This window comes from Clavelina lepadiformis, chromosome 5 (assembly GCF_947623445.1).
Source record: "Clavelina lepadiformis chromosome 5, kaClaLepa1.1, whole genome shotgun sequence".
Classification (NCBI taxonomy): domain Eukaryota; kingdom Metazoa; phylum Chordata; class Ascidiacea; order Aplousobranchia; family Clavelinidae; genus Clavelina; species Clavelina lepadiformis.
The window spans coordinates 9,200,683-9,221,218 of NC_135244.1; the positions used below are offsets into that span (position 1 = coordinate 9,200,683).

At 35.7% G+C, this 20,536-nt stretch overlaps 2 protein-coding genes across 2 annotated transcripts; both read left to right on the forward strand.

Moving 5' to 3' along the window:
- The first annotated feature begins 237 nt into the window (after nt 1-237).
- On the forward strand, nt 238-6,792 carry LOC143458561 (elongator complex protein 1-like). The gene is made up of 2 exons (XM_076955339.1): nt 238-4,358; nt 5,867-6,792. The coding sequence occupies exons 1-2, from the start codon at nt 927-929 to the stop codon at nt 6,407-6,409; spliced, it is 3,975 nt and encodes a 1,324-aa protein (XP_076811454.1). The 5' UTR covers nt 238-926; the 3' UTR covers nt 6,410-6,792.
- On the forward strand, nt 6,782-16,576 carry LOC143458562 (protein KRI1 homolog). Its single transcript, XM_076955340.1, has 14 exons — nt 6,782-6,918; nt 7,089-7,285; nt 7,733-7,824; nt 8,079-8,229; nt 8,412-8,551; nt 9,320-9,440; nt 10,228-10,377; nt 10,521-10,637; nt 11,094-11,208; nt 11,275-11,333; nt 11,574-11,688; nt 11,800-11,930; nt 15,276-15,442; nt 15,598-16,576. The coding sequence occupies exons 1-14, from the start codon at nt 6,843-6,845 to the stop codon at nt 15,920-15,922; spliced, it is 1,956 nt and encodes a 651-aa protein (XP_076811455.1). The 5' UTR covers nt 6,782-6,842; the 3' UTR covers nt 15,923-16,576.
- The last annotated feature ends 3,960 nt before the right edge of the window (nt 16,577-20,536 follow it).

The window sequence follows — 20,536 nt, forward strand, 5'->3', positions numbered from 1 at the left end:
CAAGAAATAATTACTTTGGCGAAGCAAGTAGAAGATATGAAATCATGTGGAAAAGATGAACATGATATAAAGAAAAGGATTGAATGTTTGGATGAATCTCGAATGATGATTCCAGACTGTACGAAAAGGCTTGCAAATGCAATTGATGTTTTACGTGGCTTGGTTAGGGACAACAAAGAAATCGAAGGTGAAGAAATTATGGTGATTGCGAAGTCACTTCTTGAAGAAATAACTGCGTGATATGGCGATAACCTATCACATTAAAACATAAAGCAATTTTTATTAGTAGAATAACATCAATTAGCCATTTTAAGGGAAAATTATCATATCTTATTGCAATGTCAATGCTAATTGGTAAAGACGAACTGTTCTTTTTTGATTACACTGTTTAGAAGGTTGATAAGCGAAAATAATTACTGTTTACTGTTTTGCAGTTATTATATTATGCTCGTGTAAGAATATATAAGGTCCTGCTTGTGTAATCAACTCTTTATAATTCATTATTTTCACACTTAAACGTCTCAATTACGTTTTCTACCTTCTGTTGTCCTTATTAATACATAGCTAGACTGTGAAGTTCAGGAAGAGGTTAAAATTTGCTTATGTTGGTTGTATATACTCGTTACAAAGTTCACAAATGTTAGCAAAAATAGTCCAAAATGCTTTTTCGTACATGCAGCATTCGTTACACCTGCTAAAAAACTAAACTTTATGCTGATTGTCGACCGACTTAATGCTTTAGTGATAAGGCCATGTTCATGAATACCACACTCATGTAAAACATTTGATTGACCAGTTTCGATATTAATTTTACATTCATATTGAAGTAGTGTGTTACATAAAAATTGTTATGAATATTGTTACGAAGTTGTAATTGTTTGTAGATTTATATTTAGATTCTGTTGGCTTAGTTTTTAACAGATAAAATGAAGAATTTGAAACTTCTGTTTTGTGAAGAAACTGAATTGCCCACTGATGTGATTTGGTTTACTATAGACAACGAAACGTCAAAATTTTTTGTGGCTTACTCAAAACAAATTATTGGTTACAATTCAAAGGATTACAAAAAATGCCTTCATGTCAATTTGAGTGAAGCAATTTCTTATGACAAGCCAATAGAGATAGTTGGACTGCAATATATGTATGGTGAAGAACAACTTTGCATTGCTCTTAGACACGGAGATGTTGTCCTGTGTAATGTCGTCAGTGGAGAATGTGAATGTGTGGGAAGCGTGGATTGTGATTTGTTTTCGATGTCATGGAGCCCATTTCAAGACATAGTTATTTTTGTCACAAATCGTGGCAGTGTTGTTGTGATGACCCATGATTTTGACCCGATCACTGAACTTGAGGTGTCAGCAGAGGGGTTTGGTGAAGGAAAATTTGTAAATGTTGGCTGGGGAAGCAAAGAAACTCAGTTTCAAGGATCTGCTGGGAAGTATGTCTCGGGAAAAGAAAGAAAACATGAGGCAACAGATGCTATTCACGATGACAATCAAGTGAAGATTGCATGGAGAGGAGATGGACAGTACTTTGCTATCAGCAGTGTAGAACAAGGTAAACGGAGATTTAGAGTATGGAATCAGGAATGTGACTTACAATATACAAGTGAAGATATGGCCGGGCTTGAGAGCCCGTTTACTTGGAAACCGTCAGGTTCTCTGATTGCATCCACTCAACGGAAAGCTCATCGTCATGATGTTGTATTCTTTGAATTGAACGGTTTGCAACATGGTGAGTTTACTCTACCTTTTGATACTGAACAGGTGAATGTGAAGAAGCTGGAGTGGAATTCTGATTCCTCGGTTTTAATGATGATAGGTACAGATGTTAAATCAAAGCAGACTTATTTACAGCTTTGGACTGTTTCTAATTATCACTGGGCATTGAAACAAAATTTGATATATGATGACAAAATTGCTTACACTAGTTGGGATCCAGAAGAAACATTACTTCTTCATGTCATAACTAAACCAGGAAAATATTACCGTTACAAGTGGGCAACCTGCATCTACGATAGTAGTATATCCCACAGCATTGCTGATGATGTAAAAAGCACAGATTCATCATATATTGGTGTCATTGATGGGACAAAAGTCAAACTAACACCATTTTATGTCATGGTTGTTCCACCACCCATGTGTGCATTTCAAGTTCACTTAAATGAATTTGTAAACGAAGTTTCTTTTCTGCAATCTGCCACTACAACAAGTGAAATGTGTGCCCTAACAACTGGAGGAAACTTGTTTTGCTTTTCATCCGTTCCAGAAAAAAGCGATTGTGATGATAAAGTGCAAGTGATGGCTGCAGGAGGCAATGGATTTTCTTCTCAAATTAAGCCATACAATTTCAGTCTGCAGTATACCATTGATAAAACATCTGATCGATTTGATTGGCGTACCATACATAACCTTTTGTGGACAAGTACTGATCAGATAGTTGCTACTGCAGCTATTACTGGATCAAATCGAGACTGTATTGTTACTTTTCTGTTAAAGAAAGGAACTGAAGAAATGTCTATTGAAAAGGTTTTTGAAGTTGATGGACACATTGTTGGCACGTGCGTTGGTGTAAATAATGGCAATACTCCTGAAGTCATTGTCCAGCTTAATAATGGTAATGTGTTAAAATATAACATTTCCCAATGTGAAACAACCCCGTTATTGGATAGCAATGATACACCAATTTTGTTTAATGACATATACCACAAAATGGTGTACTGTTCTTTCACTTACGGTTCTTCTACAACATTTGGGTTGCTTGCACTTTCTACTCAGAGACGACTTCTTTTAAATAACAAAATAATTAGCAACGAATGCACATCGTTTGCCATCCATGATGAGTATATTATATTCACAACATCTACTCACAAATTAATTTGCTTCAGTAGAAACCAGGATGTTGCTTCTATAGAAAATCATTTTGACAGATCTAGCTATACACAAAGCGGCTGCCATATCACTGAAATTGTCCGTTCTGTTGACAGAGGAGCTTCCCTTGTTACTGTAACACCAAGTGAACATAAAGTGATCTTGCAGCATCCGCGTGGAAACCTGGAGGTTATTTATCCTCGTGCACTTGTGATTTCAGTTGTTAAGAAATACTTGAACAGTGCCAAATATCTATGTGCATTCCAATTAATGAGAAAACACAGGATCAATATGAACCTCTTTTATGATCACAACCCTGAAAAATTTTACAGCGATATACCACACTTTATTGAGGACCTCAATTCTGCCGATTATTTAAATCTATTTTTAAGTGATTTACACAATGATGATGTGACGGTTACTATGTATAACCAGCACTACCCTGCCAAACATAAACTGCCAACGCCTCTCTTTTCTGCCAAAGTACACAAGGTTGACAAAATCTGCAATGCTGTGCTAGCTTACCTAAAGAATGCAGATAAGAAATTTTTCCTTTCTGTTCTAACTGCCCATGTACGAAAAGACAAACGTGAAACTCAAAAAGCACTAGAGCTTGTTAAAGTTGCACAGGATGACCATAGCATGGAAGACAACCAAATTCATGATGCTCTCAAATACTTGCATGTTCTTGTAGATGGACGTGTGCTATATCAGGAGGCACTGGCCACATATGATCTTGATTTAGCCCTTACTGTTGTCCAGATGTCACACAATGATCCAAAAGAGTATGTACCGTTTCTCAATAAACTGAAAGGCATGGAGGAAAACTTTAGGAAATACACAATAGATATGTATTTGAAAAAATACCATAGAGCACTAATAAACATCTCCAAATCCTCAGATCATTTTTCAGACTGCCTTGGATTGATAAAAACACAAAATCTTTATGGAGAAGCATTGAAATTATTTGGTCAGCACACATCACAACATCGTGAAATAAGTTTATCGTACGCTGAATATTTAATCGCTAAACATCTCTATGAAGAAGCCGGAATAATTTTGGCGAGAAGTGAAAATCATAAAAAAGCTATAAAATGCTTTACAGTGTCATGCAATTGGCAGCTTGCATTTGCGTCTGCCATTGCGCTACAGTATCCAGAAAAAGAATACAAAGAACTGGCCAGAACACTTGCAAACAATCTTATTGACAAGCGGAGGTTTTTTGATGCTGCAATGATATTGGAACAGGAAGTAAAGGATATTGAAGCTGCCATCACAATTCTTTGCAAGGGCCATCTGTGGTCATCAGCTTGCCGTCTTATTCAAATACAGAAATCAGAGTTGTTTCTAAATAGCCATCTTATTCCAGCTTTGTTGGAGACAGCTTCTGAAGTATCATCCACTCTGACAGCGTCAAAGGAACAATTTGAGAGGCACTGCATGAGAATATTCAAAGTTAGAGAAATAAAAGAAGAACGGAGACAAAGGGTATTGAATGTTTTTAAGCTTACTGGCTAGACATCAATGTAGAGCTGGGTATAATTGGGATCTTCAGTTACATAACTTTGTACAGTAGTCGCCGCTTTATAAGCCCACTTCGGGACCAAACCATTTTGGACTTATTAAGCATGATGTCACTTTTGGCTTTCTTTTGGTCACCTTTGGCTTGATCACTTTTGGCTGCACATTTCGCAAAGTTTACACATTAGTATAGTAGTTACTGTAGTTCTTAAAAATTCCGAATCTTTCACACACGGCAACAGTACAGTACATCACAGTACGATTATAGACTAATAAGGACCAACAATCAAGCTTATGATGCAACACTTGCATGGGATACTGTCGTTTGTTTGCTGCCCAGATTGAGAGTTTGTAGAAACAATACGCTGCTTGGTTGCATTTAATGCATAGCCTACAATAGTACACGACTGCAAAACCATCACCACCCATGTACTTACATGCAAATTATTCTAAATCTCTCCGAATATGGGCTTACTAGTTTTAAACTTACAAAGCGGAGCATTTTACTACAAGAATAAATCGGGACCGTGCTGAATTGTGCTTATTAACTGCGGGTTTATAAAGCGGCGACTACTGTATAAGGAAAAAAAATTTGTAATTTTGATGCGCCTCGTTGGTAACTATGAAAGTCACTTTCCGTTTAACTTCCGCACCCCATCTCTCCAGTTATTGTTGAGATAATATAATGCTAGCATAGTTGCACTTTTGTTATCATTTCAAAGCGATCCTTTTCGCATTAGGATGTTGCCCCAGCATTTTGGTCTGATAGATTCCAGTAAGTGGCTATTACTCTGATGTATTATATATACAGTATGATATATAAAATTAATTTTAAACTAGTTACGTATGTTTTACTAAAAGATAATCAAAATCAATGTTTTAAGCTAATTTCAATTTTCTTCGCCAATTTACTTCAATCAAATAAAATATAGTTTTTATATATTCTCCACCAACCACATGTCTTGGGGGCTGTGTTACCAACCTGCTTATGTATAAGTTCAATCTTGATAGAGTTGCAGTAACTTTTGTTACAAGCGCCATTTCTGACACAGCAATGTTAGTAAACGTAATTAGTATGATACTACTTATATGTTGATAAATAACTCTATTTTGATCGAACGTAGTTAAAAATGTTTCAATAAACTAGTTTAGACCACTTACATAATTATGTAGCATTGACTGTTGGTGTGTAACCGTAATTCAATAATTTGCAGTTACATAGTTCTGTAATTTTTTTTTCAATTATGCCCTAGCTCTACATCAATTCTTTAGAAATAATGTAAACTACATTCCATGTGATGTTTTTAGGTAAACGTTTTTCTCATCACACTGTTTGTCTGTAGAAAAATAATGAGACAAAATTTAGTTTTCTGGTATCTTTGTTAGCAGTTGGTTTGTTGTGGTACAGTGTCATTAGTTAAAACACATTCATGATAGTTGCTCTTGTTGGCTTACATTGCATTATTTCCATGTAGAATCTTCTGGCTGGGGAAGGTGAAGGTGATTTGGACTCTGATATTGCCTCAGATTTTGGCAGCACTGTTACTGGTTCAAGTCTAAGTAGCGTGAACAGTCGCACTTCACAGAGAACTGCAAAAAGCAGGCGAAAGCAAGAGCGCAAGCGTTTCTCTCTTCGGGAAGGGTCCAGGTTCGAAGAACAAGGTCTACTACAAGCATTGGGAGAAATTATTAAGGCATTTGCTTCCATGGATGATGATGTGCACTCATTAATTATCCACTTGTCACTTTTTCACATGGACCAAGATGCGCATTCTTTGCAGCATCTATATAAATTAACTCACGATTTGTATTCGCAGTTAATAACTAAAATTTGGATCCCTCCAAACCAAGATGTTAATGAACATGGTCCACATTCTACTGTTAACAGTATTATTGCAAATCGCATTGGGAACTTCAATGAAAACTTGACACATGCTGAGTTAGAAATAGCCATACCACCCAAGCTTAGTTCAAAACCTAAATGCTCCATGGACTTGTATTTTGCTTCTACTAATTAATTGCTTGTGTTCCGAAATATGAGGGCATGTTCTTTCAAGCAATTTTTAGCATTATTTTTGATTAAGTTATAGGAGAGATTTTACAAGTTAATAATCTTTTTGTGATCAAATTTGGACTAAAATTTTATAATGTTTAAACTTTCATATTTTTTATATTTGAGTGAATATTAATAGCTGTAAACGGTTCGTTTTTGTTTGTAACATGATATAGGCCGTTGTTTTGTTTCTTTCTGTCTCTGCAATTCTCGTTATTTGGTAAACAGTTTAGAATTTAGATCACGGTGGAAATGCTTTTGTTTTCGAATAGTGTCAATGAATAATTCATGTTGTATCAAGACATGTTGTGGTTTTCTTGATGATAACCGAATTCATATTCCTTCTAGTTTGATATCCGATTTAGCATGCCAATATTTTAAATATTTCTTGATTGATTATGGACAAACTTACCATAAATAAAGACTTTGCGAAGAAGTATGACAAATATCGCAAAGCAGAAGAATTTCAGCGATGTAAGTTACATTCTAATGTTAATTGGTTTGTATAAAGTGCATCAAGCATATAAAAACTTCACCTTTGCTAGTTTTTTTGGTTTTTTATATACTAATAAAGTAGATTATGTTCTGTTTTGAAGTAACGGTGTTAAGTAAAATAAATTTAATTGATCTTCTTTATGTTTCAGTGAAAGATAAGTATGGGAATGTCAACCAAGTTGACAGCAGTTCTGGAGAATCTGAAGATGACAAAGCTGAGGCTATCAACTCTAAACTTGAGAAGGACTTCTTCCGTACCCTTGTGCAAATAAAAAACAAAGATCCCATTTTGTACAAGAAAGATGAAAAATTCTTTCATGAATCATCCTCAGAAAATGATTTGGAGGTCAAACTCTTTTAAAATTAGTATATATCAGGGGTGGGCAAACTTCTTCAATGACAGAGACACATGCGGAAAATTACAAACATGAGCGCACCATAAAATCAGTAGGGTCAATATAAATACGGTAAACAACGTATGGATAATGAACAAAAATGGATGTTACTATTCAGCTCGAAGAGCCACAAAAACATGTCAGAGAGCCACAGTTTGCCCACCTTTGCTATATATGCATAAATCTTGAAGTTGAAGATCCTTGTGAACTTGGCTTGAAGTATGTCAAGTTGGGTAGAGTTGTCATAATCATGGTATGCATCGCATTGCATTGCTTTAAGTTATGTGGAAGTATTAGTTAAGTAAGGTTCTGTTATCATGCTTCCACTATTTGTACTTTTGTATATATTTCACTACTTTTCAACAACGTTTGGTTTTTATGGAATTGTAAAATTGTAGGACTGTGACAGTAATGAAGACAACAATGAGCAAAAGAAAAAACCTTTACATCTAAAAGATATGGAGCGTAAAGTTGTTCTTGAACGTGGAGGGTAAGTTTGTGGCAAATAATCAAAATAGCATTTGTGCTCACAACTGAACTTCAAAATTAGCCATGTACTTAATTGAAGAAAATATTGTCTGTCAATCTGTCAGGCTAAAGTGTTTGGTCGTTAGGGAGTAGGAAATCATAATTTGTTAATGGTTCTGAGAAATTTGACATTGATATTTGAGATTTGAAATAATATTTTTGGTAATATAGCAGAATTTTTATTGATTTTTATTTCTGTGTGTTTTAATTTTGCAGACTTTATGAAGAGGACAACGAAGACAAGGTGCCAGTCATACCTGGGAGTTATTATGCTGAGTTAGATAGCATCAAAAAGAGTCTCACAAATGCCGTAGATGAAAATGATATATCGGATGACCAAGGAGCTTTTCTAACAAAGAAGGAAAAGGTGCTTGTATAAGTTACCAAAGAATATATGCTGCTATTAGACAGCTGCTCAAAGAATTTTTTTTTAAATTTAATTTAAGATTTGGGTATTCAATTATTTCCTTCGCTTACTCAACAGACCATTATGGAATGCAACATCACCATTTTTTTATTTCATAGTGAAAAAGAATCTTTTTATTCTAGGTGAAAGATGACAATGATGACAGTGAAATGAAGTTGTCTGACTTGGATGGTTATTGGCAAAACCCTAATTTAGATGAGAATGAAAAATTTCTGCGAGATTATATATTGAATCGAAGATATCTTGATGTAGAAGAAAAAAGGTTTTGTGCATTTGTTACTTTTATGTAAGCTTACAAGAAAAGGAAAATTAGTTTAATAATGCCTTATAAGCCCAAACTTTCAGTACCAGCATAGGTATGTATTTTCTAGATTTTTTATGCTGTTGTTATTGCTAGCTTGTTTTTCCAGTGATTGCCTTCACTTACAGCACTGAAAACATTTTTAGGATGTGATTAGTACATCTTAGAAAGCTACTTGACATACTAAATATGTATACAGTAATCCTAATGTTACTTCTTTAGGGGACGCATGGGTTAGCAAAAAGGCCAGTAACTCAGTTTTTTCTTTATGAAGTGAAATTATCAAATTACAATTACTTGAAAGATCCCACGGGGAACTTTCTGCACCTCATGCTGAAGTATGACCGAATTCACATATTTCAAATTCTGTTACAGATGTTCAATGTCAAGAGTAGAATTTTTGGCCTAAAAATACACATTTCACCTATTTTCATGCCAATTTTTATTTACAGTCTGAAGGCCATTGTTAGTTTGTAACAACTGTTACCAAATGTTAGCATGGCTGAAAGACAACATTAACAAAGCTTCTAATTGGTTTAAACAAGTTTTGAAGGCCTCCAAAAGAGCCTAACACTTTCGTAGAAATCGTAGTTTTTGATCCATACCCTTCCTTTAGCACGGGCTTAATCATAAGTTAAAAATTGAAGCATAGGGTGTGTGATGATTTATTGTATAGTATTTTGTCATGCCCTTGTACATCATTGACTAAAACTTGATTGTACTGCGCAGTTCATTAACGGACTCTGATCGAGAAGGGGACAGTGATACAGAGGATGAGATGTTTGTGAAGAAACAAGAAAACTTTGAACACAAATATAATTTTCGTTTTCAAGAACCTGACAGCAAGTTTGTAGGTTTTTTGTTAATTTATCTATTACAGTACCATACCCCTTAAAAGTTGACATCCTACACAAACATGCTTTCTCCATATGACAAGTCATAAAGATCAGAATTATTTTTGCTTATTATTACTGAAATTAGAGCAAGTTTGTTTGTCACCTAAATCAAAATCTAAAGATGGTTGCATGGGTAGTTGTGTTATTGCAGTTGACTGTATTGCCAGCACAACTTTCAAAACAGATGTGTCACATAGTTTTCCAATTTGGAAAAAAGAATGACATTGTTCACACATTGAAAACATTTCTAATGCCAATACATACCGTTTTCTTTAAGGACCTTGAAATAAAGTGAGGAAGCTGTCTTAGTATCAAATAGAAGCATGTTTTTTCCATAACTGGGGTCTTCAAATTGGCTCCTTCAGGCCAAGAACTGGTTTATGAGATCACTTGCTTTGGCCTACTCTTTCCACTTATATTTGCTTGATAAAACTACTAAAAACAAAGCCTATGCAGAATAGTAATGCATGATGTACATTATTCATGTGGTATGATGTAAAATATGGCCAGATGGGTGTAGTCTTTTGTTATGATGTACACCTACAGGTTTAACCAATTTTATATTTCTCTTTCAAGTAGTGTGGGGTTATCCCATTAAGATTGAGATTTATTACTGATATGATAATGCCAAATTGCCAATGGTGCAATTTGCCAAACTCACTCACTCACAACTCACAAAGCATGAAAGAGCCCTTGGCTTGTTGTCTTTAACTGCAAGTTGTCAAAATGTTGCTGTTTCAGATACAAAGCTATCCGAGGACTGTTGGGGATTCTGTGAGACAGACCAGCTTGAAAACCAAGCAAAAACGTGTTGATCGAAAGCAAAGAAAAGATGAGGAAAAAAGAAGAAAAGTTGAAGAACTAAAACGACTTAAGCAGTTGAAACGCGAAGTGAGTGCTAATCACATGCGTTAGCTAAGTTTTTTATCACTAGTGCTCAGATATCTATTGATTAAGTATGACATAGCTTCTAATTAATGCATTTGTTCATAATTTATTAAACTTTAATTGTTTCAACATACATTTTATTGTAGGAAATCATGGATAAGGTTAATCGTTTGAGAGCAGCTACTGGGAACAATGATATTAACTTTACAGACCACGACATTGAGAATGAATTTAATCCTGAACATCATGAAAAAAGAATGAAGGTTAGTTTGATATATTTTGCTTGTATATTGCTTGTGGATGAATTTAACATACAGTTATGCATTTGTTAAACTATGGTTCTTTTGTACATAAAGAAAACTAGCAAATATCATGAGAGACAATGGTTATTACTGTATATTTCATCAAGACTTCAGCTGTTTTGAAACAAATTTATTGAACTAGCAATAAAATTATATGTGTACTGATCGTGACGTTGCAGTTACAGTATAATGGTAACTTTTACCTGCATGAAAACCTCCAGGACTCCAGTAAAGTCACGCTCACCTGGTGCAACAAACAAACGATGTGTGTTTTACCTTAACTACAGTAGAAAAAACGATTAATTTTCTCACTTATTCCTCAGTTACGACATTTTAAAATATGATTAGCGTTCTTGGAATTGTTATTGCCAAGTTTACCCATGTTTGAAAATTGTCAAGTGATCTTGCATTTTGTAGGAGCTCTTTGATGAAGATTTTTATGCAATTGAAGAAGAGGAGAAGCCCTATTTCTCTGACATAGGTGAAGATGATTTCGGCGAAGACACAAACTGGGATAATTTTGAAGACTATGGTAAGCATTTTTAGCTTATATCCATGAGTGCATTGTGTGCAAAATTACATATTGAATCCTTTACAGGTGAATATAACCAAGGATATATCGAAAACTTGGCAGATTGTGAGCAACCAGATTTTGTGGTAAGATTTTCCTACAAGATACTGTAGATATACTAGTAACTAAGATTAATTGCAAGCTACCAGTTTGCTACTGTTAGTAATCTAGTGAAAATATACGAGGTAATGTGTATAAAAACTGCATATGCTCTTGTTTAGAAAGTGAAAATTGGCATGAATTGGCGGTGATATTATTGACTCTGACACTTTGTTTATCTTTCCTTTCTGTGTTTATTAATATTACACAATTGATTTTACTACCAGATGGACTGTGATCACCAGTCAAACCAGTTCAAACCCGAAAAGAAGAAACTGTCAAAGGCTGAGAAAAAGAAAAGGAAATCGTATGAAGCTAAGAGTGTTAGAAAGTCCAGTGTTGGTAAGATGAAAGTTTTTGCTTTTCAGCTCTGATATGACTTTTTTTATGTTATGTTTGTCTGCTGTTAAATGAGCAATTGATAATAATATCACCAAGCTAAAATTGTTTTAGATGATAAACCTATTGAACAACACATGGAAGAATATCACGCCATGAACTTTGAGGACGTCCTGGGCGATATGCCATGTCGCTTCAAGTACAGAAGCGTGCCAGCTAACGATTATGGTCTTTCAACTGCTGATGTAAGTGCTTAAGATTTTAAAAAGTATAATATATACATATATTATACAAGTTGTACATTTTTGGACACTTCCGTTTATTTTTGCAGTCGTACACCATATTTTGATGTCAACTTATGTTCAGGGGCGCAGGGGCGAACTTATGTCCAGGGGTTTTCCGGCCCACCGGAAAATTCTCGGTGGGCCCCGGTACTTGTCATCCCTGCGTTTACGATAGTTTTGGGTTGTATTTACTTTTTTTTTTGTTGCTAAAACGTCTTAGAAGAACCAGGGCTTCGGAGCAGGCGTAAATTTTAAATTGCTCCAGCTCCAGCTCCGGAGCTCTCTTTTATCATAAATTAGCTCCAGCTCCGGCTCCGGCTCCATTACGTCACAAACTGACGTTTAAGGATGAACGCTCAATTTGGAATATCTATCTCAATGGGTCAGTCAGTAGTCAGTACCATCGGTTGCAGCAATGAACATGTGACTGCTCTGCTATCCAATCCCCAGTAATTCTTAATTTTGTGAAGGGTTGCTCTTAAATTATGTGAATTCAGCCAATAGTAGTAGACTAGTAGCATAGCATCTTATGAAATACATCGGAGCCGGAGCTATGTTTCAAACAACTGGCTCCAGCTCCGGCTCCATTTGAATTTCACGAAGAGCTCCGGTGAAAATGCACGGCCCCGGCTCCGGGCTCCAGCTCCGGCTCCAAAACCCTGCTTAGAACTACAATTACATATAGGCTGATCGTTGCATATTACACTTAGGACGTAGGTTCTTATCTTTTCCTACAGAGCAATTATTTTGTGTTAAAACATTTTTTGCATCTTACTCACAGGGTGTAATAGGTTTTATTTGTTGCCAAGTTAGAAAACACGAACCCACATCCACTGAGTGATTTTATGTTCTGAAAGGTAGATTAGGCTATTGTAGATTTCACCGTATATGCAGTATGGCTAGGCCTACTTTCAAGCATTGGGCCATGGCCTCCCTTCCGAACCAAATTTTTGGTGTCATCGGTACTTTTACGTTTTCTGTTACTTTTTGTTTGTCACATTTTCTATTTACGACTACTTATTGGCTATACCCATGGAAAATATATCAATTGCCGAGTATAGGCCTACGGCGTTTCATAATTGGAAATCATAAATAGGCAGCTATTGTAAATATGACAGTACATTTCATTTCGCGTTTTAAAGCTGTTTAAATATATTGAACTTATTGTGGTATTTTTTACGTTAGTACATGCTGAACTCAGTTACTGAAAGTCTACAAGTTTTGAGAAGAATCGTCAGGCAGACAGCGTTGTCACGACGTCCGCAACCAGAAAGACCACGTAGCTATATCAATTAATGACGTCATTTTGCCAAGTCCGAAGTACGTTCGACTTGTATTTCAAATACCCAAACTTGCATTACGTGATATTTAAAACTTCGTGTGACAGAATTTTGCCTGTGACTTCACAGAAGTGACGTTCTACCGTAATTTGATTTTGCTCATCATTGATGTTATGAAAGCAATATTCGAAAAATAGCCTACATCGAAATTTAATAGCAGTGGAGGTCAAAAACAACGTTTTTCAAGCTGCATTTTGTAAGGTTTTTCAGGCATTATCTAAAACACGCACCACATGTTAAACTGATGAATCATAATTCACCATCGATAAATTCTATATCAACGCATTTAAGAACATAAATAACGCGGCAAAATTGCCCAATCAAGCCGTTTTGTCAAGTTTCAATTTCGAATAAGCGCTATAACGCGGAATCGCTGCTGTCAAAGAAAGCACTTTGTCGGATGCAAGGTCTCAAGGTTTTTTGTTTGTTGATTAATCTTTTCTCGTTAAACTATAAACGGATCTGGATAAGATTTTTTGGATAATTCAGCAATGTTGCCAAGAACAACTGATTAAATTTTGCGGTTGGTTGAGCGCCTTGGGACCATGGTACAACGTATCACTTCGTCCCTCTTTGCAGCAGACAAATTTTTTGTGCAACTTCTTGTGGCATGGTTTTACAATCTTTGTTTTTTATTTTATTACATTTTTTGCTCGAACTTGGAACTATTCACCAGAACCGCTGAACAGGAGCAAGCGTCGTTCATGTCTTGCCCAAAGGCATTACAACAGTACATCAAAAAATCGAATCCTGGTCGCATATTTAAGAGTCAGTTGCTCTAACCACTCCGCCACTGAGCCCAAAAAACTTCAATGCATCATTTTGTAATTCAACAATTTTTCGAAAAGTGAAATGGCAAACAGTCGGCGTTAAACGGGTTGTAACGAACGATGTGCGCCTAATTTTTATTGGTAACCACTAAATTCGTATCACTGTAGCCTACTAACTTGAGAACCATTTTCCGAACATTGCGTTCACTGTTTCCTGTTTCAAAAGAAATATTGTCCAATACTATTTCAGAACTGTTAAAGAGAAATGCGTTGTCTTGTTTTCGCGCCGAGTAAAACGTGAAGGTACTTGCTACCAGATATGATCATTCATCACAAGGATGTAGATTCAGCAAGCGCTAAAGCATTCATGTCCTTTCCCTTGGCCAGTTCATCTTTCAGGGAGATCGTTTTTCTGGATAAATTACAGCATATCGCAACCTCGAATTCCATGTCTATTGTTAAACTTTTTTTCAATTTTAGTGATGCGATGTATGCATACCGTATAAGCCGCAAAATCTTTCTTACGTTCAATATACGTGGTTGTAAGTACAAGGTACCTGAAAGCTCGATCGTTTATTGAAAGATTAGATTTATCTGTTTCTAGAATGTATTCAGCACGGTTTTTTTCTTATTTGTTACTGATAAAGCATAATGTTCCTGTCATTACTCAATATTGTACCAGCCGTAGAGACCGCTACAGTATGTCGGATTGTCGGCAGTTTAACGTTGTCCGTATCTACGAGATGCAAAAAGCTTTTAGGGGAACGTAATTGTCTGTAAAAGAGTAGCAAGAACTCGACCGCATATAATTTGATCCCAAAAGTTATTTTAAATCTAAATTGGGGCATGAAGGAAATTGCGAAGCAGAGGTGCAATCGGCTACTTCAACGGAGAAGTCACCGGATTAAACTGGTTTTATGATGACGGAGAATCTATGTTTTGACGCTGTCTTAGCTTTGGAAGCTTCTTTGTCTACTGATTTGTGTTTTACAAAAACACGCGTACTTTTAGACAGAAACTGTATTTGTAAAAATTGTGTAAGTTTGTAAACCTTTCAAAATTTGATATGTTTATTTAATTTTATTTACACAAACCCGGATATGGGTAAAAGCTTACAAGTACATTGTTTTGTATTTAGGTGATATTACATTTGCGTTTAATTCATTCATAAATAATATTTCCAACATTTCTTACAGATTTTGCTGGCGGACAACCGAACCTTGAACTCTTGGTGTTCACTGAAGCGTGTCGTACAGCATCGTTCTGATCAAGATGAAAGTTTTCTTCGTCAAACGTACGGTCGTAAATCACGGGTAAAAAAGAAGAAATATTTTGAAAAATTTTACGAAGACTTAGAAAAGAAGTGAGTCCAGTTCTGACAAAATACACGAGCTTTATAACGCGTCGCGCTATCTATACCATAGCATCGTTTTATGTAATCTTGTACTTATTACAGGCTAACAAAACTGTTTTGTCATTTCCATTCATCGCGCTAAGTGTTTTGTTTTACAATTTTAGTCCAAAGAATCAGGAGGAATCGAATGAAGATGAAGCGAGGCCTAAGATAATCAGAAAGCTCAATTCTCGTCAACGAAGAAGAAAACGTGAACGGGAAAGACGTCTGAAAATGTTGGTTTCAGATCGCAGCAACAACACACCTGCTCTTGAACTTAGAAGTTCAGAAAATAGCAAAACACGAAAACGAAAGTCACAACCGATCAAAAACGATACCTATCACAAACTGGCTCAGTTGGACCCTAGTCGTTTGGAAGCATATGGTTTAAAACCGAAAAAAGTTTTGAAAAAGGCGAAATATGGTTTAAGTAATGGTAACCAAATCTGATAACGATTGTCAATGTTTTGGTTTTAAGAAAATGTACTTTATGGCCGATGTTGTTAGGTTTAAATTACCCCTTAAATCACATCTTGTTTATTGTGCCATGTGGTTTGTTTTAATCCTATAAAGTAAGGTTACCATATTTTGATCACCCAAAAGAAGGACACGTAATGCCACCAAACGCTTGTTCGCTCGTTTGCTCCAACGTGGTCGGTGGCATGTTTAGAATTGCGTTGAGGAGAGAGATTCAAAGTTTTTTTAACGCAATACCTAAATTACCGGCATTACTAACGTCACCGAAACGGCGCAGAGCGCTGAGTTACGCCTAAAAAAATTGTATTTTCATATTTAAACGACCATAGCCGCAATTTATGGTGCACAATTTTGAGACGTCCTATATAGGGTTAGTTCGGATATCAATAGTTTTTACTATCCGGATAACGGATATATCCGTATATTTGGAATTTATCTAACCGGTTAACCGGATAATAACTGCTAAGTGAGACAATCGATTTCACGAGGTTTGCATGAAAAATGGATTGTAAAATCATTACACAGTTTTATTGTAGATCTACGTACACGCGCAGTACGAGCGAATACGAGAAAAATCACGCAAATTTAATTGAATGCAGTCTTCTATTAAAAGAATCATTCATTATGCTTTCTTTGTGACGTGATAGTAAATTTTACGAGTACCGTAGTTGAAAGTATAAGACAATAGAAGTGTGAACAAAGGTTTAATTGCGCTCAGCGGGAGTCAGCCTCTACGTAACAAAGAATGTCCAAACTTACTAAAAAGTGTAAAACGCATTAGCAACGATACTCTTTTAGCCGGTTAACCGGCAGAATTATATCCAGATATCAGATAGGAAAAAAAAACTGCGGTTAATCGGTTAACCGTTATCCGGATAATCCAACCCTAGTCCTATAGGCTGCAACGATTTTAAAACGCCGTTTGCCTGCTTAGTATAGGAGTATGATTGCCGATCAGGAGTATAGCAAACTAGAAAATTTTTTAAACGAAAAGTAATGAAGACTTGAAAACGCCTATAGCGAAAATTTGGTTCGGTTAACATGGCCCTGCCTAAATTTCACTTTTATGACAAGTCATAAAATAATTGCGCTATTTTATACAGGGGAGACCGGGGGCAAAGGTAACACGGGTCAATTGTAACAGCTCAACTTTTCCATGTTTCACAACGTCATTGAACGTCGAAATTTTAGACAATACATCGGCTTTACAACCATTGTAAACTAAGCTAATCATCTCGGTTACAATATAAGCCAAAAGGAAATATTAACCAAGGTTTGTTTTTTACACAGTTAGCTATTTTTTTTAAAACGGTGTAATTTGGTCTGCATCTACTAAAGAATTAAATCAGATTCTCAGTGGTAGCAAGGAGGAAATAGGAGATATGAGCTACTATAAATTAATCTTTATTGGTACAATTGGCTTACAGAAGAGTAGAAACTTTCGTCACAAGGTGAATGCCTATGCTTGGGTCAATTATAACAGCTTGTCGATCACCCAGAAATCTTTTTGATTCTGTAGACGAATCTTAAGCTTTGTAAAGTTTGTTTTCTGTAAGCTGAGACCAAGTTTGTTGGAAAACTTTGGGGGGACAAACTTTGTGTGATATGCATTGGCAGTCAGAGGTGGGCAGTACCGTGGTACTTTTTCAGTATCGGTACTTGTGGTGCTAGTAGAGTTCTAAACGTTTTGTTTGTCAGACCTGTTACTCCGACACTGATTTAGATTACATACAATTAATTTGCGATAGAATAGCAGCTTTAAAAATTGGTGTTACAACTGACCCAGCGATATGTTACCCGCTATAGAATTAAATGTAACAAGAAAGTGTATGGAAATTGAGATAACGATTAAAGCTATATTGTGGACTGAATAAGTTCCAAACTTGTGGAACAAGTGTACAAAGTGGTCATTCATATATTTACACTATAGTTTGTGTGAAACAGGCGCACAACAGTTTGAGTCAAACAGCAAAATCTGAATTTTGTTACAATTGTCCGTGATCTTCCATCCACTTATATTCCATCAATCATTTTGATCTATCACTTCACTTGACGAACGGTTCTTGTTCAACCAAAAATATAAAATGATTTTTCCAGGCATTAGTAGTAGGCTTCGGTATTTATATACTATATAGGCAAGGGCACCTGGAACATTACAGAAAATGGTTTTAACTTGGATAGTTGGATATCCAAGCGTTGTCAGAGCAGCCCGCATACGGCGATCTTTACAAGTGAGTCCTAGTGAAAACATCGATTTATAACTAAACTCTGCCAAATTTCTAGCACCTTTGCCATAAACGTTCGTGAGTACGGAAAACAACGCAAAATGTGAAATATAAGCTGTTACAAGTTCAAGGGAGGAGAGGCCTATTTGCGAGAACATGGCCATGTCTGAGAAAAACAATTTCTACATTAGCATGTCTCAAACGATCTAAAAACATAGTCGCGTTGAGAAGGGTTCAAACTGGTGACACGATTTTCTTTGAACAACGACCTGGCGGCGGAAACTTTGCGGTTAAACGTACTGTAAGAAACTTATAATTTACAACATCCAGCCTAAAATAATTAAAACTATCAAGGAAACCGCGTTCCTGTACATGGCCTTACATATATCAGGGCGCGCCCTTGGGTATAATTTTTTCGTGATGAAAATCGGATACAAGAATAGATAGACGTACGGTTTACTCAACCGCAGAATGCGAAATGCACAGTCGCTTTATGTCGTAATCAGATGACGTATTCTCCGCTAGGTATTTGACACAAAACAATAAAGTTATTATCACTACTGGGTTATTGCATCTGCGCGCGTGATGAGTGGTTCTAAAACCCGTGGCACGTATCGGTCAAGCGACATTTCGAAAAAACCGGCGTATCCAGATAAGATCAAAGGGGTTTCAACTAATTTCTCGCCGCATTCTAATTATAATAACTTGCCGAAATCGAAATACGCTGGAAGCGTGTTTAAATCATAAAGTTAATCGAAGGAAACCATGCGGGTCTATCCGCTGTTGTGTGATTTGATTTTGTAATGTAATTTAAATCGCCAATATTGACTGCGATAATCGAAATAAAAAGAAATTATATCTAACGAATGTAGTATAATCTGCCGGTATTGTGTTGCGTGTATAACCGATAGCATAAAATTCTTCTTCTTGTGGTAAAGTACATCATACGCCTGTTTTTAGATGAAGTTATGGAGAAAGACAACGATTAGTGATTAACCTATTGCAGTAAAATTCTTATGAATTACTGAAAATAGCTGTAAAAAAAGATTGCTTATACTCATTTTTATGTAATAAAGACCATGAAATTGGTTGTGGTCAGACAAACCGCTGGCTTATGCCTTGTCTTTTAACTTTAAGTGGTCTTGTAGTGTACACTGTACAGTGTGTTGTAGGAAATAGAGTAATGCTGTATTTTATTGCATATAACATAGTCTTGTGCACATTTCACAGCCTGATCATTTTCTGTTTATATGACAAACTACAACCAACACGCATTCCTTTGGCACGAAAATAAGCTAAAAATTTTAATTTTTGGCTTGTAATTTTGCCGTGCATATATACTGCCTGCCTTGTTACCTTGAAATTTTACTTCGGCACGAAAACAAATAAAATGTTCACGATTAGTTGGTTTACACCGGACCACTGGCTGTACATAAAAACGTGTAATATTTTACATGTTTTTCTTTTGATTCTTTTGTTTTTCTTCTTTTGACATGCAATAACAGGATCTATATGCAAATACACATATCTATCTGCCAATTGTTTTGACATCTCTTTCAGTATTGTGATTTTATTGTTGATGCATTGCTTTCTATATTTTCATACATCCTTACTTTCTGTATACGTTAATAATAAATTAATTTGTATATGTTCAGTTAAGTCTAACTTGAGTCACAAAATTGCAGACTGTTAAGAATGATCCAAACCTTGAATTTCATATTAGGCTTATAAAAACACATGATTTGTACCACAACGTTTGTCTTTTTATAACCATTACTTTTTGCTTATTAATTTCGTGCAAAATTCAGCCTTAAATTATAGGGCAAAATAAAATTCTATGCTATACTACTGTATGTAGAATATAATAAACATGTCGTATAAATATTAAAACAGCTTGCGTATGAGAAATTTTTTACTTATGTAATATAATACTTGATTGCATATTCTTTGTCTAAAATAATAGCTTATGGACTTAAATGTATAGTTGTGCAGAAAGATTAACCCATGATGCGGGCCTTGAGCGGTATAATTGGTTATATTTACCACAAAAACTTTTTTTTTGTTTATGCTTTTTTTTTGTTCTTTGTGTCTCCACAAACTTTTGAATACGACCAACAGCTGCAGTTTAATGTTACTGATAACAAGCAGTACTCGTACTGTTCGTAAGCATACTGGATAAAACAAATTATTGACATATTTAGTGGTCATAAACTTTCAAGCAGCTATAATTGAAAATGTATTGCATTCTGAGGCTTATTATAATTGTGGTAACCATAGTGACGTCACTATGCAAGACCAACACGTTTTCTTGCTGGAGTTCGAAGCAAATAAGTATGTGGTAGTCTAGTTACGCTAGCAGTCT

Coding starts and splice junctions, on each gene's coding strand:
- LOC143458561 (XM_076955339.1), top strand. CDS start 927: ATGAAGAATTTGAAACTTCTGTTTTGTGAAGAAACTGAATTGCCCACT. Junction 4,359..5,866: donor AAGAAGAACGGAGACAAAGG/GTATTGAATGTT, acceptor ATTTCCATGTAG/AATCTTCTGGCTGGGGAAGG.
- LOC143458562 (XM_076955340.1), top strand. CDS start 6,843: ATGGACAAACTTACCATAAATAAAGACTTTGCGAAGAAGTATGACAAA. Junction 11,334..11,573: donor GTGAGCAACCAGATTTTGTG/GTAAGATTTTCC, acceptor TTTTACTACCAG/ATGGACTGTGATCACCAGTC. Junction 11,689..11,799: donor TGTTAGAAAGTCCAGTGTTG/GTAAGATGAAAG, acceptor AAATTGTTTTAG/ATGATAAACCTATTGAACAA.